At 32.2% G+C, this 16,713-nt stretch overlaps 1 protein-coding gene across 1 annotated transcript; it reads left to right on the top strand.

Moving 5' to 3' along the window:
- Window positions 1-8,801: 8,801 nt before the first annotated feature.
- LOC107417176 (CLAVATA3/ESR (CLE)-related protein 5-like) lies at window positions 8,802-9,041 on the top strand. Its single transcript, XM_016025766.3, has one exon. It carries the CDS (start codon window positions 8,802-8,804, stop codon window positions 9,039-9,041), a length of 240 nt encoding a protein of 79 aa, XP_015881252.3.
- Window positions 9,042-16,713: the final 7,672 nt, after the last annotated feature.

Here is a 16,713-nt window from a genome sequence, read left to right on the forward strand (position 1 = left end):
CTGGGACTAGTTGCTGCTTCAATAACTGATTATTGAATTCTCCAAGTACGCCTCCCCCATCAAGACATTTTGTTCCTTTTTAACTTCAAGACAATCTTCGGCCATTGCAAGACTACAACACCTTCTTTGGCATGTTAGAAGTATACATTTAAAATAAGTCTTTAGTGGATGCTGGAGATTTGTCAAACGATTTATCGAACTCATTCCAAAGAAAATGAATGATGGATATTTGAAAATATAAGCCAAAGATAAAATGAAACCCTAACACCAAATACTAAGGCAAAGAGACACTGCATTACATAAAGTAGCTCTAATACATTTTAAGAAATAAAGGTTCAAAAATAAGCGCTACCAGATCTCCCAATTTTTAAATTAAGTTGAAAAAAAAAAACTAAAGAAAACAAAATAATGTTTGGCATATTGGTTTAGACTTTTCAATCAATAATTCATCATGCTTGAAATTCAATTTTGGCTAGAAGGTCTTGATTATTCCATCATTGTATCTCTTAAGGACACAATATCTACCTTGGTAATCAAATTGTTCTTATCACTAAACCACCTAGACACCAAAAAATTATCATCCCCCTCTCAAGAAGTATGACATCTCTCAAGTGTTTAGTAAATCAACTTGATTTCTAGAGAAAGGGCAACATCAATTTACCAACCATAAATGATTATCATTATCCACCACTTACAATCTTAAACCCCAATCCTTCCTAAAGAAAGACTCCAAAAAATCAACCTTACTAAAAAGTGTTTAACAAATAGCAAAACCACTAAGCACCAGATTACCATACATCACTAAGTTATTACAAATGGTGGTCGATATTCAACAAGTATCAAATTATAGTATCTTATTTCTAACATATTAATACATTAATATGAACACTCACTTGGATCATCAACCATACTGATAAAAAGATTTAAATGAAACAAAATGAATATAACGTTATTTAATATTACCAAGTATTTTAAATTTATTACAAAGAAGGAATAAATGGAGGAAAAGCTCCTCTATGAATAGGAATAAAAAGGAAAAGTAATGTTACCAATTCAAGTGTGATTCTCAGACATCTGGCAAATATTTAATGTTATTGAAATAAACACATTAACATAAAAGGGTACAATGACATTAAGCAAAAGACAAACAGGAGCATCATGATTTATAGGCTTTACCTTAATACTTCATCAGTTCGTTATAGACCTCATTTGCAAAACAAAGCAAACAAACAGATTTAGAATTTACTAGAATGACTAAAGAAAAGATAAAAGCTAAGATGCTATTCTTATTATGATTGTCAAGCCTGAAGAGGTCCAATGGGTGCAAAACAAAGCATGTTGTTCATCCACTTCCCAACAATGGAAATAAATGAAAGGGAGAAAAAAAAGCTATATGCATATAATATGTCTAGTTAGATAGCATACATCCAGACATATATATGTGATATATATGAAATTAACTAGGTAGATATGGATTAAAGATATATCTAATCTAAACTACTATTTTGTTGTGAATTTACATAGGGATTCGAATATAAATCCTTCCGTTTTGACTGTAACTATTTTTTTTTTTTTTTTGATATTCAATGAATTTAAATCACGAAAAATAAAAATTAAACATAAATCATGAATCAACTTAGCCCTCTCGAGGACTTGTTTAAGAATAAGAAAAAGAAATCTCATGTAAATACCATGGAATAAGGTTTGATCCTACTCATAGGGATTCGTAAAAATTCCATTCCAAAAAAAGAAAGTTCAAAACAATTGGGATTTTTTAGAAGAACCAAATTTTGTCTTACGTAAAGTTGCCAGAGTACGCTTAACCACACTTTTTTTTATAATGGATCTACTAACAGAAATTCAAAGCATAATCTTATCATTCAATGTGTACTCCAAAATAATCTCATTTTTCAATTATTGAACCATTTTCTGCATTTTGCTCATGTCTCAATTGAATTCAATGACATATTCAAAGAAATTTTGTCTGTCAGTCGAGAAAAATCATGATCGGGATTACAGACCCCAAGCTATGGAATTTGGGTGTGGGTTTTTTGTCAAAATGGAATGGCCTTACTCTTTGTTTTTATTTATCGTTGAAATCTAGGAGCATAGCCAACCTACAACATGGGTCTTAAGGAAGGTAGAGGCATGGGAACAAGTAATTGCATCATTAGCATAATCCAAATATTTAAATGGATATATAGCCATACAGCTACTCCTCGCTTTTCATTTTTTAGTGATATCATAAAAAAATATTGAGGATGGACAAGGAAGACTAATCAAGGCTTGTTGTGTGTCGAGATAGAACAGAGATAGTATGTCAATCAACCACCTCTCCTCCCCTGACCATAAAGCGGATCTGATCTCAAAAGCCAGAAAGCCATTGTCTCTATCTCCACATCCAAAAACCTCTCTCTTCTTTGTATTCAAGCACCACCTACCTTAGAGATGCTTCCTCTCTAAGCCGTCCCTCAAAAAAAAAAAAAAAAAAAAAAACTAAAACCCCAATCATTTTTTTAGTCTATGACCCTTGGAACAAAAACCATGCTAGGTAACAACTTGCATGTCTATGTTCTATTCAACCGAAAAGGAAAATAAATAGAAATTAGCTTTCAAAGAGATGGCCAAGCGGTTGATAGCTCCAGTCTTGAAAACCGGTATAGTTTGAAATATACATGATATATATGTGGTATATGTGGTATATATCCATATATATTGTATATTGAATTTCATTTGGAATGAAATATTTTATGTGTTCCAACAAAATAATTCTTTATTTCATTCTTAAGAAAAAAAAAAAAGTTGTTCTATTATATTGAAAAATGGATCTTAACTTATATAAGTATAAGTTAAGGGTTGAGGGTTGTGATAATTTGTAAAAGTACGATCAGCGACCAAAAGAGGCATATGCCAAAAAGCTTATTTGTTTTGTTAGAGGAGCAACTTACATTAATGCAGGACAAATTGGTCATCACCACCAATGCTTTTCTCTTAGCTCTCTCTCTTTCCCTCTCTCTCTCTCTATCTCTCTCTCTCTCTCTCTCTCTCGCTTTGTGTGTGCTTGAAATCCTCGTTTCTACAATCTTCTTTGCATTTACTTTTAACTCTACGAAGTCAAATTTTCTGTTTCATTTTTCTTCTCGGTCCCTCAATTGCTCCTTCGGTGCTTTAAAAATATCCACATTATTAAGAAAACTAAAATATTTATATGCTTCTTCACTAAAATAAAAAAAAATAAAAAAGATCCTTTGCAAATCTAAGCCTGTAGGCCATCAGTTATTGAAAGGTCAAAATGGGAGTGGAACCAAGTCCCTTTGATGAAGATGGTTAAGCAGCGTTTTTAGGTTGGAGCTTCAAAATGTGAGGATGACAGCAGTGCGAGGACAACGGTGGTGCAAGATTGCCTGTGGATCTTGGTGAGATAACGGCGGTGCAAGGACGATGACAGTGAGGACGAAGATGATGTTGTGAGAAGGCTCTGCCTCTGGGTGACTCTCAATCAAACAGCCTTTGAGAATGGATGACTATAAATTAGTAGCAACAGTGTGCAGGATAATTAGTGATAGCAAAGGCGATAGTGACGGAGAAAAGAACAACGAATGGGAGGTCGAAGCAGGGTTAGATTTGGATTCTTCTAGGCGATCGACAATAAGTTTTTAAAAAATAAAACAATATAAACCCTAACCTAAACATTTTGAAAAAGAAAGTAGAAAAAAAATAAGAAAAACAAATTGTATTATTGAAGGATATTTTGGTCTGAAAATGTAAAAAGATTGCTATTTAAACAAAAAAAATTTGTTATGTTTCAATTGTTGATTTGTAGTGGCTATTTTTCAAAAACACTTGATAAAATTTATTGGTAATAAGTTTATCTATTTATTTTTTAATCATAAGGATTACTCGAATCCAAGACCTTACATTTGGAGGAATGTAGACCTTACTACTGTAGTGGACTATTGCCTTAAGGATAATCCAGTTCTACTTAGCTAGGCACATAGAAGAGTGGATAGAGAGAGAGAGTCATTAAGATAATAAATAACGACAACTTTACACAAATCAAAATAAGATTAAACTAATACGTCCTAACTTGTAGTGGTCATTAAGATGATATATATTTCGACAATGTTGTTTGATCCGATCTGCAATTCAGCTACGTGACGCACTAACTTTTATTTGTATGTACAATTGGTTAATATTTGTATGATTTTCATGGATATATATATATATCTATATATATTAATTTATATAAATATAAATATGTATAATATATATAATATTTATTTATACGTGTATGAGTGTGAGTATGTCTAGTTCTGCAGAACATACCACATGCCATGGAACATGGTTATGCATGCATATACATTTTCCACCATGCACTGGGTCCAGGTTTATTTTGTCTTTTTCTATATATATATATATATATATATATTTAAAAAAAATATGTTTAAACTGATAAGTCATATTATATTTCGACTATGTTGTATGATCCGATCTGCAATTCAGCAAGGCGATGACGCCCCTAACTTTTGTTTGTACATCCAATTGATTAATATTTGTATGACTTTCAAAGATATATATATATATATATATAGTGTAAAATATTAAAATATTTATATGTGTATACGTGTGAATATGTCTAGAGTTATACACAATATACGACATGCCATGGCTCATGGTTAAGCATGCATATGCACCTGTTCCACCATTCTCAGAGTCAAAGCTTTTGTTTTTATTTTATTATATTTTTTTCAGGAAAAGTATCACCACCTGTAATTCCAATATGTACCTCACAAAGATCGAACAGATCTCAAAGATGCACACTACCTTACGTGGAGCCACACCCTTTACATATATAATTTAAAGGATTAAGGCTTATGCACGAAAAGTCACGAAATTCGTGGATCCATCTTTATTTAAAAGTTAGCGCCGTCACTGCATTATAGGAATATGTCTGTTTATTATCTATTTTGGAGGCTAAACCAAGTCTGATTTATTGGTGGCCCATTAAGGCCTGGAAAAGACAATTCACGCTTTCCATCAGAAGGTTAGCGATATCTTTAATTTCCCTTTGGATAATACCATTGACAAATACAAAACAGATGTCGGTTTAACTTTTTATTTCAACCATAACAACAAGGAAAGAGGCAAAGGAAAACAATTACATATTATTTTGCATAATACATGTTCACTTTAGAGTCAAAAGATTGATTGTCCATATGCAACTGCTGCCTGCGATGATAGTTGGCAAACTGCCAAAGAATCCCACCAAGTGTTGGTAGGATTTGGCATAGGATTTCCATTAGATCTTAGAGTTCATAATTGTGGTCGCTTATTAGTGTTTTCCATGTCCATGCAAACATCTTATCTGTCAGAGCATATATTATATATATATATATATATATATATTATCACAATAATATTTGAATATAGACAAAAAGAAAATTCTATTTGTCACCCAATAGGATATAAATATCTTATACCAATTTGATTGTCATACAAGGATTTACTTTTTCAAAATAGATATTTAAAATAAAATGTCAATACATAATAAAATATATTTAATTAATTGTTATTATCTATGTATGGATCTCATCAGTGTTCATAAATTTGGTTAGTTTTAGCAAACTCCAATAATTATTATTATGATTTTTTCTTTTTTTTTTTTGGTGTTTATACTATATTATATTTCTAGTAGATAGTTTAATGCAAGAAGGAGTTTTGAGGAGCATATATAAAAGGCACTTACCAATATATTCATCAAATTTGTTTATCAATATGGAAATATTTATTTTTTTATTCATTATTCTTTTAAGGATTTATTTATCTATAATTAAATTGTATGAACATATAGACTAATAATATATTGACACATATTATTTGGTAAATATAAATTTTTTAAACATTTTATTGCTTGTAGTGCTACTGATACAAAAGGGTGGGTAAACAAAATGAATCAATCATCAGGTCTTAAAAATTGTTTCAAGTTTCAGTGAATCGAATCTGGATTTTCTTTTATAGTTCTCTATCAGTATTGTTTCCATTTTTTATCAGTAATGTCTTTGTCCATTTCATCGTTTTTAAAGTTCTCCATTGTTAATTGTATGTTTGGGGTTGCTTTTAAATATTCGCTTTGGAATTATGAAAGAAATTAATTAAATGTAGTGTTTGATAAACTTATGAATTTTATGTTCTTAGATAATTTACTCTTTCTATAAACTAGAATTGAAGAAGAAGCCAAAGGTAACTTATGAGATTCTCCTTTTGAGTATAATCAGGTTTTTAAAATTTAAATTACTATTATATCATTGAACTACTAATAAAATTATTTTTTACCCATTTATATATAGGAATAATATATATAACATATATATAGGCAAACAATAATAGGCAAACAATCATTCGTATCTATTTTAGCCATTCTATACAATTAAGGCAGTTATTAGCTTCTTGACCCTAAGCCCCAGTTCTAATTTTGTAACTTTTAGCAATCTTAAAATAATAGTTTACCAAATACTAAATGGATTGCCAGAAAAACCGATTGCTGATATTTTCATAATCTACAGCAACGTCAAACTATGCGTAAGACAATTAAAAACTGAATAGTTTTTTTTTCTTTATTATGCATACAGACTTTTCGTTAGTCACCTTTATTTTTTTTGGAAGATCGTTATTTATTTCTTTATTTATTTATTTTCTAAATGTTTGATTAAAAAACATACATTTTCAAATAAATAAACCGGCCATTCCATGTATTATAATTTAGCATTACTGAATGTGTGTGTGTGTGTGTGTGTATATATATAAATCCTCTGCATTAATGAGTTGCAATTAGGAAAACGAAGGAAATGGACGACCAAATAAAACAATAAATTAAGTAAAAGAAATAGTTATCATTTCGTAACAATTTTGGTTTTTCTGATTTTCGTTTCTTTTTTGGAAAAATTGTACATATATAAACAAAAGACTATTACGCTAGATATTTACTAATAGCAAAAGGGGACAAAAATAAACACAAATATGAAAACGAGCCTTTTATCTTTATTTTTTGGGCCAAAGTTAATAAAGGAGCATAAGCATCAACATCCCACATAAAACTAACAATGACTCAAAATTATCATAATTTTGAACTGCGAATCAAGCATGGAGCGTGGTTTGTTGTTGGAAAAGTTTTGTTTGAATAAATCAGGGGAATCTTCCTTAGGTTTATCTAGCTTTTCTATAAATCAGTTCCAATTCTGCAAAGAGAGATGGAGAAAGAGTTAAGTGTTTGAAGGACAAGGACTGAAATGAGAGATTTAATGTTTGGATATGAAGGCAATATACCTTTTGAACAAGGATAATTACAATATAAATTTGTCTTTATCACTTTTTGTTTAACTACTCAGGTTCCCTATGCATCCATACATAATTATTCTTTTTGCTACATAAAATAGTTAAAAATAAAAAGATAATAAGATCAATGAAAAAAACAATCATCTTAAAATTTGCAGATTACTTCTATTGCTGAATTACCAGCATACACAGAAACTCAAGTTATACGGAAATGGTCCAGTATCGCTATATGAGATTGATATTTTCTGTACTTTTTTCTTCTCTCATCTTTATTCATGATTCGTACAATTTCATCTGATTTAGAAATACTGGCAACAAAATAAAATTAACTAGGTAAAAAAAGAAAAAAAAAAGTAACTATTTTTTTAAAATGAGATACAGAAAGGAAAGTGGATAGAAAATCTACATCCAAATATAAGTATAAATTATTTATCCATAATATCGTAAAATTATGAATCAGATTATTATCGGGTAAACAAATATAATATTAACATTAATATAGATGAATGAATAGATAAATGAATAATTAAACATTATTATTTTTTTGACCATTGGATAAATCAACTTTAAAACATGCTAATCAAACATTGCAACTTTATTGATCACATTATTTGGTAAGTAAACTTACATCATTTAGCAAATAAACTTGTGAAAGGAGTTGGTGCATTTAGTATTATTGTTATTGAACATTTAATTTTATGTGAACCTACCTTCTGATGGATTTAAATTGATTCTTACCTTATAGTTTGAATACTATGTTGAACTATCATTGTTCTCAAAAGGTAAGCTACTAATATTTAAGAAGTTTGTTTAAAGAAAAAAATAAAATAAGTAAAATAATTAAGAAGTTGAGGCATCTATTTATATATATTATCTGAAGACAGTTTCTTGCATTATATGAATATATATATATATATATAAAAATACATAATTGGTGTTATATATATATATATATATATGGCCACCGTTGTAGTAAATTATAAGGATTCATATATAGTAAGGCTACTGATTACTTAATTAGAATCATGGCAGTTCCAGCAAAATCGTGTATACACATTCATCCTGCTGGCGTTAATCCATTCTTAATTAGTAACTGGCTGATTCTTGTTAATTTTCAATTAGTTTTACCACCCGTATGGTGACAAAGCAACCAACTATATTTATCATTTGAACATAGGTTAATTTGTGTATAATGTGGAATTAACACATGGAAGACAACATAAAGTTAATCACAAAAACCAATTAATTAATTTAAGCTCGTCCAATTATATACTGTATGCGTAGACAAAAATCAATACTGCCAGGATTAATATATCTCCCTATATTATTCCACTATATATTATAGATCTGACCCTATATATATCTGTGGATATTCCTCAGCGAAAACTTACAACTACTACTAAGATTAATTCCCCTTTGCATGTTCCTTAGATTGATAGTCTTGAGGCTTGTCATCTATATCGATCTCCATGGCTAAAGCAAATAGCACCGCTCAGATCTTATTGCTTTTCTTTCTAGTTTTCTCTCTGACATTCATAAGCCTGCAGGCACGGATTTTCCAGGATCACCAGCACATCAGGAGAAAGATAGACAGTAATAGTCTGTTGCATGAGTTGGGTTTTGATCTGTCGAAACTAGAGAAATATTCTACAAGGAGGTCTCTCAGTGATAGGGTCTCACCGGGAGGACCAAATTCTCAGCATCATTAATTTTAATAACCAACAGTGCTGAACTGGGCAGAGTTTGGAGATGTAGAGCTAGCATATACTTTATGTGTGCTAGTCTACAAAGATGTAATAACGTTTAAGTTTTGGGTTGGCCACACAACCCTGTTGAACGTGGAGATCAAGTGCTATGTATATTTTAAATTTTCAATGTTTCCACACTGTTACATGTTATGTAAGTGATTAAAAATGTCTTCTTCTTTTTTTTCTTTTTTCTTTGTTTAACTAAGCGGCCGTTTTATGCTTTTTGAGTTCGGATTTTCTGTTCGAAATGTGTAATATCTAAGAATAATGAAATGCAGGCCTGTTGTACCACAAGTAATTAGAATATCAGATAATCAAAAAAAAAAGAAACAAAAAAATAATAATAATAATAAACAAAAACAAAACCCAAAAAAAAAAAAAAAATGTTAGAATCTCAGAACAAACTCATTGCTTGAGAAATCTTGGCTCTTAATCAATATATCATGGAGTGAGTTTTCTCTCTTATGTTTTTCTAACCACTTAATGTTCATACACTAGAGATATCTATAAACATATTTTGGAAGTTATCAAATAAATTCCTTCAACTTCTACTAAATTTCTGCTGATAGAATGCAATTGTCAACTATTTATTAATCATTGGGCAGTTAATTGAAATGTTAAATAAGCTCTAATTAACACAAATTTAACATTACAAAAAAAAAACTCAAAAACTAACACATTACCAAACGAAAACTAATTTGTTTTGTTTTGTTTTGCTTTGTTCTTTGTTTTCATGAGTGGGACCAAAGACGTAAAGGTGGCAACGGGATGTTGCTGGAAACAAGATTTAGTCCAGAAGACTCTAGAGCACACACAAAAAATAAATAAACAAATAAATAGTCGTCATTCTCAAGGATCCACTGAAGAGATAATAGTATAACAAGCCCCATTCAACAATCCACTTAGTTGATAAGAGTTAGGACAGAAAATAAGCCATTATAAGGAATCCACTTAAGAGATAAGAGTTTGAATGAAGAACTCATTCTCAAATGATTAAAAGCGAAAGAATATAATCGTAAACTTATATCTTAGACTCTATTTATAGAGAATTTGGCACATTCCCCCAAAAACATGCATAGGTAAATGAAAAGCTACCTTATTCCAAATTTAATTAGACTTTAATAACATAATAATAATAATAATAATAATAATAATAACAATAAGTTATAGCTGCATTCCAAAGCTTCTAAAAAATTTACATAGTTACATATTTTATATGTAAATTGTCCATAATAATATGAATCACTTATCGTATTTATTTGTGCCACTAATAGGATGAGTTTACTTATAAACTTTTGGAATAGGCCTTTCTGACACACATTTTTTGTAATATTTCAATTAGTCCATTGAACTAAAAGACCTATTCCTTCTAAAAATCAAGTTAGTTTATTTCCTTAATTATTATTGTTATATTACTATATATTATTATCATTATTATTCTTATTATTATTAATTATTTTGTGTGTATATATAAATTGGGGGATAAGTTATTGATTAATAGACACACTATACATACAATATATTGAGAGATTAGGGCTTAAAGCATCTATAGTGCTTATTTTTGTGAAAACCTGAGAGAAAAATATTAAAGAGGAGTGTATCTGTTAAGCAGTGCTCTCGTGTTCATGTTATCTATTTTACGGCTTCAAGAATTCAAAGATTTAATGAATTAATGATTGTGCTTTAAAAGTTAGTCAATTTAATAATATCTAAATTAAAATATAGTATATGATTGTGTTAGATCTTGTTGATATATTGCTATTATTGTTAATTAATTTGCATGATTAAGGCTTGTTAATTGATTTAATTTGTATATTAGCACTAACAATTGGTATCAAAGCCACACAAATACATGATTAACAATATTTCATGTTCTGAATTTTATAATTTGTAATCTTTCAAATTGCGTTAGTATTTTATGATTTGTATAGGTGATTTTCAAAGCCTTGAATTGTGTTTAATTGATGAAGTTTTGAACCTTTGTTTGGATTGTTTTAATCTTAAATGGACATTGCAGGTTCACTTGGTGGTATATGTAATCATATAAAATTTTGTGAAACTATGTTTTGATCTTAATTAAGACTTGGACATTGTTGAAGAACGATTTTCGAATGGAATGGAACATTTTTGGTCTTCAATTGGGTCTTAAAAAGTCCCTTTTATTCATGGAACCATGAAACCCATTCTATAATATTTCTTTTGGGAAACTTACGTGGACAAAATTAGGCTTTAGGTATTTTTTTTAAACATAATTTGACCTAAAATTATGTTTAAAAAAAATACCTAAAGCCTAATTTCAAATTGAGCGGTTTTGAAGTTCAATTTCATATAGAACATCTCTAAAATCTGGCAAATTATGAAACACTCGTGGTTGAATTAAACCTGGGTCAGGTATTGTTTCTGTTTGATATTTGGTCAAATTGATTATTGGGCTTTGTTACCCATGAGGAGACGAAGCCAGTGCTGCTGGTTTTGCTAGAAACCAATGCTGGCTTGGTGAGATTTGGCACAAAATGTGAAACCCATGGCGAATAATTCTTGGGTTTGGGTTTTATATTTTTGGCAAGATAAGGCTAAGTTAAAGTAAGAATCTTGTTGCCCATGCTCAACGAAGCATATGGCATTGGAATTGCTGAAAATGGAGATTCAATCGGGTTGAAAAAGTGGGTCTGCAACTGATTGGTTTCTGAAATTGGGTCAAGATTGACCTAACTATAGGTTGAAGACACTGATACGAACCTAGGACGACCTGCACCTAAACCCGTATTATATTAGCCCATATCTAATTATGTTCAAATTCTAATGGTCACTTCAACCCCTAACCAACCTGTGATTAGAAACCTTGGTATATCGAAGACGCCACGATAGGGGATGGAATTCCTATTGATAAGACAAACTAAAATACTCACTCACTAATGGAGTTTTAGGTGTTCAAAAGAACGAGAGATTCAATCTCACAAAATAAATTATGGATATTATTAATGGTGTGTTCTTCCTAAAAAACAAGCCTTTATATAGGCTAAGAGAAAACAAAAATAAACCCCAATTACAATAGGTAAAATCGGCCATGCAATGAAGAGTCCTATTATGGCAGAAACTCTCTCTCATTTCCTAATCTAATTTTGATTAATTAATTCTTTTATTTTGAATTAGGAATTAATTAATTTAAAATGAAGAGAATAAAATAATAATTTTTCTAAACTTATTTTTCCAGCAAATAAATAAATAAAAACCAAAAAGTAAAGGTAATTTCCTAGAACAAAAAGTAGAAAACAAATTAGGAAACTAAAATACTAGCTTTTTGACTAAGTCGACTTTGACCAATCTTTAACCAAATTGAGCTCCAAATCAAGTTCCATATGCTTTTTAGGATGTCAAATAGGCTGATCATGAAGTCCCACACATTGCCTTTGCTTGGAGGAAAGAGAAAAAGCCAACTCAGCAAAATACAGTAAAGCCAGTAGAAAATACAGCAAAAACTGGCCAAGCTTCGTCTTATGTGCACACCACCTGTTTAATTGCCTTTGAAGCTGTCTTGACTTGATTCCATGGCCTCTTAGAGATATGTAATGAGTCCATAATGTGTTGGAACCATTTCATGCTGCCTGGACTCCATAAATGCACCAAAACCACTACTCGGGTCTGTATCGGCTTCCACCACTTGTATGCTCAAAATAGGTCTCGGATCTTCAGGTATGGACAAGCCCTCTTGAAAATGAATTACTCCCTGGATAAAGGCAACAAGGTTTTCGCTAAACCTCTTAGCTTGAGTCCTAGTAATCGGCTCAGTCTTCATCCGAATTGGGTCGGCACCCGAGCAAGTTGTCGATTGTGCGAGTTCGGGCGGATTCGCATCATTTCCCTCCTCTTGAAAAGGACTTGCCCTCAAATCAAAATCATCACCTGCAGCAAAAGGAGACATATCAGCAACATTAAATGTAGCACTAACATTATACTCATCTGGCAAATCAAGTTTGTAAGCATTGCCATTTATCCGCTTTAAAACTTGAAAAGGTCCATCGCCACTCAGCATAAGCTTGGACTTTCTTTGCTTAGGAAACCTCTCCTTTCTCAAGTGCAACCAAACCCAATCTCCAGGTTCAAAGACAACTTGTTTTCAACCTTGGTTAGCATTCCTTGCATATTGCTCGGTCCTCCTCTCAATATTTGCCTTAGTCTTTTCATGAATCTGCTTCGCAAAATCAACTTTTTGTTTTCCATCTAGATTAGCACGCTCACCTAAAGGTAAAGGTGTTAAATCTAATGGAGTCAAAGGATTAAACCCATAAATAATTTCAAAAGTAGTAAATTTAGTGCTGAATGCAAAGACCTATTATAACAAATTCAACATGTGGCAACCATTCCTCCCAAGTCCTCAAATTTCTACTAATTAATGCTTTAACAATGCAAACAAAGTTCTATTCACTACTTCGGTTTGTCCATCAGTTTATGGATGACAAGTAGTTGAAAAAAAAAGCTTCGTACCTAACTTAACCCACAAAGTTTTCCAAACATAACTGAAGAACTTAGCATCCCTATCCAAAACTATAGTCCTAGGCATTCCATGCAATCTCACAATTTTTTTGAAAAATAAATTATCAACATTAGATGCATCATCAGTTTTATTACATATAATAAAATGTGCCATCTTTGAAAATCTATCCACAACAACAAATATTGAATCCTTACTTGTTCTTGGCCTAGGCAAACCACGAATAAAATCCATAGACAAATCTACCCAAGGATAAGAAGGAATCGGCAAAGACTGGTACAACCCATGCCGTTTCAAGGTGGACTTGGTCTTTCGGCATTTCAAGTATCTTTCACATATTTTCTCCACATCCATCTTCATGTTAGGCCAATAAAAATGTTCTTGCAGCAAGGATAAAGTTTTAAAAACACCAAAATGACCCATTAAACCACCCTCTTGACCTTCCCAAACTAGTATCTCCTGAATGCTACAATTAGGTGATGGAATTTGGTGTAGGTTTATGTTGTTGTACTTTAGAGCACAATCATTCAAGGTGTTAGTCAAGAATGATTGTTGTTGGTTCTTGGTTCTTGATTTTGTTTTTGGGTTTGTTAAGGTTTTGTTTCTGGTTTTTAATGGAGGTTTGGAGTTCTTGAGAAGGTTGTTAGCTTTTAGGAAGAAGAAGAAAACAAATGTAGTAGTTGAGAGAGAGAGAGAGAGAGAGAGCCGAAATTGTTGTTTTTCAAAATCTTTTTTTTTTTTTTTGGGAATATTTTCTTCACCTTATTCATTACAATTTTCATACTTTAAAATACATCAAAAAGACAATAAGACATGCTTCCATATTGAGCAATAAATACAAAAGCATTAAAAGTAACCAACCAAGCTAAACTACCTCAACTAACTCTAATCAATGTGCTGGGCATGCAAGAAACCTTCTTTAATGGGTAGTTCGGCTTGTCTAAGGCATTTGAATTTGAAAAACAGCTCCATTTGACTTGAAAATTGGAGGGAAGTCTTTTTGAATATTAAACTATGTTTTAGCCAAAAACTAGATAAAACAAAGCCCATTTTCCCATCCAAAAAATAATCAAACCCGAGGCAAGTTTGTCCAGATTTCTGGGCAACAAAACTGCACAAGGGTCAGATTGTTTGGGGCTTAACTCAGCCTTCCCAGCTCCAAATTGGGCCATTCTTTTTGCTACTGCTTCCTCTACATTTCTAGTTTATTATATCCAAAATTCATATTCAAATCTCAAACCTTCTTCAAACGGAATCCAAGGAAGTGGACTTATGTTGCTGGAAATACAGTTCCAGCAACTAGACAAAAAGCCCCTAAGCTTAGTTAATGAGCTTAGGGCATTACAAAAAGGATATTGTTCTTAAACATTATAAGATAAAATAAAATGCATAAACATAAATAATGTTTGGTCTTTGATGTTGCAAAATAAAGAGTGCAAGTGTAACCGAACTACCTTGCACATTTTGGCAAGATCACCACATTTCAACACTCCTCCTTGGTGTTCTTGCTTGAAATATTAAGAAGCTTCCTCAAGGTCTCAAATCTTGCTTTTGGAAGTGGCTTGGTGAAGAAATCTGCAAGGTTATCTTTGGTCTTGATATATTTCAAGCTTACTTCTCCATTTTCTTCAAACTCCCTCAAAGAGTGATACTTCACCGGTATGTGTTTTGTCCTTCCATGTTGAACGGGTTCTTGGCTATTGATATGGCTGAAGTGTTGTCACATTTGATGATGGTTGAACCATCTTGAGGATAACCAAGGTCCTCCAATAATTTCCTAAGCCAAATGTATTGATTTGCACATGAAGAGCAAGCAATGTACTCGGCTTCGGCAGTGCTTTGAGCGGTTGTTGCTTGCTTCTTTGCATTCCATGAGAATGGTCCACCACCAAGTGAGAAAAGATACCCCGAAATGCTCTTCATATCATCCAAGCATCCAGCCCAATCACTATCCGAGTAGGCCATTAATCTCATCACATCTTGCCTATCATACCAAACTCCAAAGTCTTGTGTTCCTTTTAAGTATCTAAGAATTCTTTTGACACCTACAAAATGATTTTGGGATGGTGCTTGCATATATCTAGACAAAACACATGTGGCATGCATAATATCCGGTCTTGATGAACATACATAGAGCAAACTTCCTATCATGCTTCTATATAGGATCGGGTTTAACTTTGGTGTGCCATCCTCCTTCTTGTATTTGTCTCCTTGGCTCATTGGTGTTGACATTGGCTTGCATTCATCAAGGTTAAACTTTTTCAAAAGATCTTTGATGTATTTCTCTTAAGATATGAAGATACCCCTAGAGCATTGCAGCACTTCCACTCCAAAGAAGTGATTCATTTCACCAAGGCTTGACATGTCAAACTCCTTTTCAAGTTCATTTTTCAAAACTTCCACATTCTTTTCATTTTCACCCGTGACCAACAAATCATCCACATAGAGTGAGATAACAATCATGCCTTCTTCATTCCTTATGTATAGTGTTGGCTCATTTGAACTCCTCCTAAATCCTTGGTAGATCAAGTAACCATCAATCTTGCCATACCAAGACCTTGGTGCTTACTTTAACCTATAAAGTGCCTTATGTAGATGGTAGACTTTGTCCTCATATCCTTGAACAATGAAGTCCTCAGGTTGCTTGACATAAACCTCCTCTTGAAGCACACCATTCAAGAAAGTTGACTTTACATCAAGGTGGTACACCTTCCATGACATTGAGGTCGAGATGGATAGGATGAGCCTTATGGTCTCCATTCTTGCAACCGGTGCAAACATCTCTCCATAATCTACACCCGCTTGTTGTGCATAGCCTTTTGCCACAAGCCTTGCCTTGTGCTTGCATATTGTTCCATCTGGGTTGAACTTGGTCCTAAAGATCCACTTTACACCAATTGGTTTCTTGTTTTTAGGTTTAGAAACCAAAGACCAAGTTTTATTCTTTTCTATCGTATCCATTTCGGTTTGCATGGCCTCCATCCACTCTTTCTTTTGCATAGCTCCTTGAGCATTGGTAGGATCACTCAAGGCAACATTGCACCTTTCATATATTTCGGTCAATGGCCTTTCTCCTCTAACACCATCTCCAATCTCCAATTTGGCTCCAATGGTCTCAAGTGCATCCTCCTCATCATCTTC

Source organism: Ziziphus jujuba, chromosome 4 (assembly GCF_031755915.1).
Source record: "Ziziphus jujuba cultivar Dongzao chromosome 4, ASM3175591v1".
In the NCBI taxonomy this organism is placed as follows: Eukaryota; Viridiplantae; Streptophyta; class Magnoliopsida; order Rosales; family Rhamnaceae; genus Ziziphus; species Ziziphus jujuba.

What these genes read in the sequence shown, in the direction of transcription:
- LOC107417176 (XM_016025766.3), top strand. Translation starts at nt 8,802, where the DNA reads ATGGCTAAAGCAAATAGCACCGCTCAGATCTTATTGCTTTTCTTTCTA.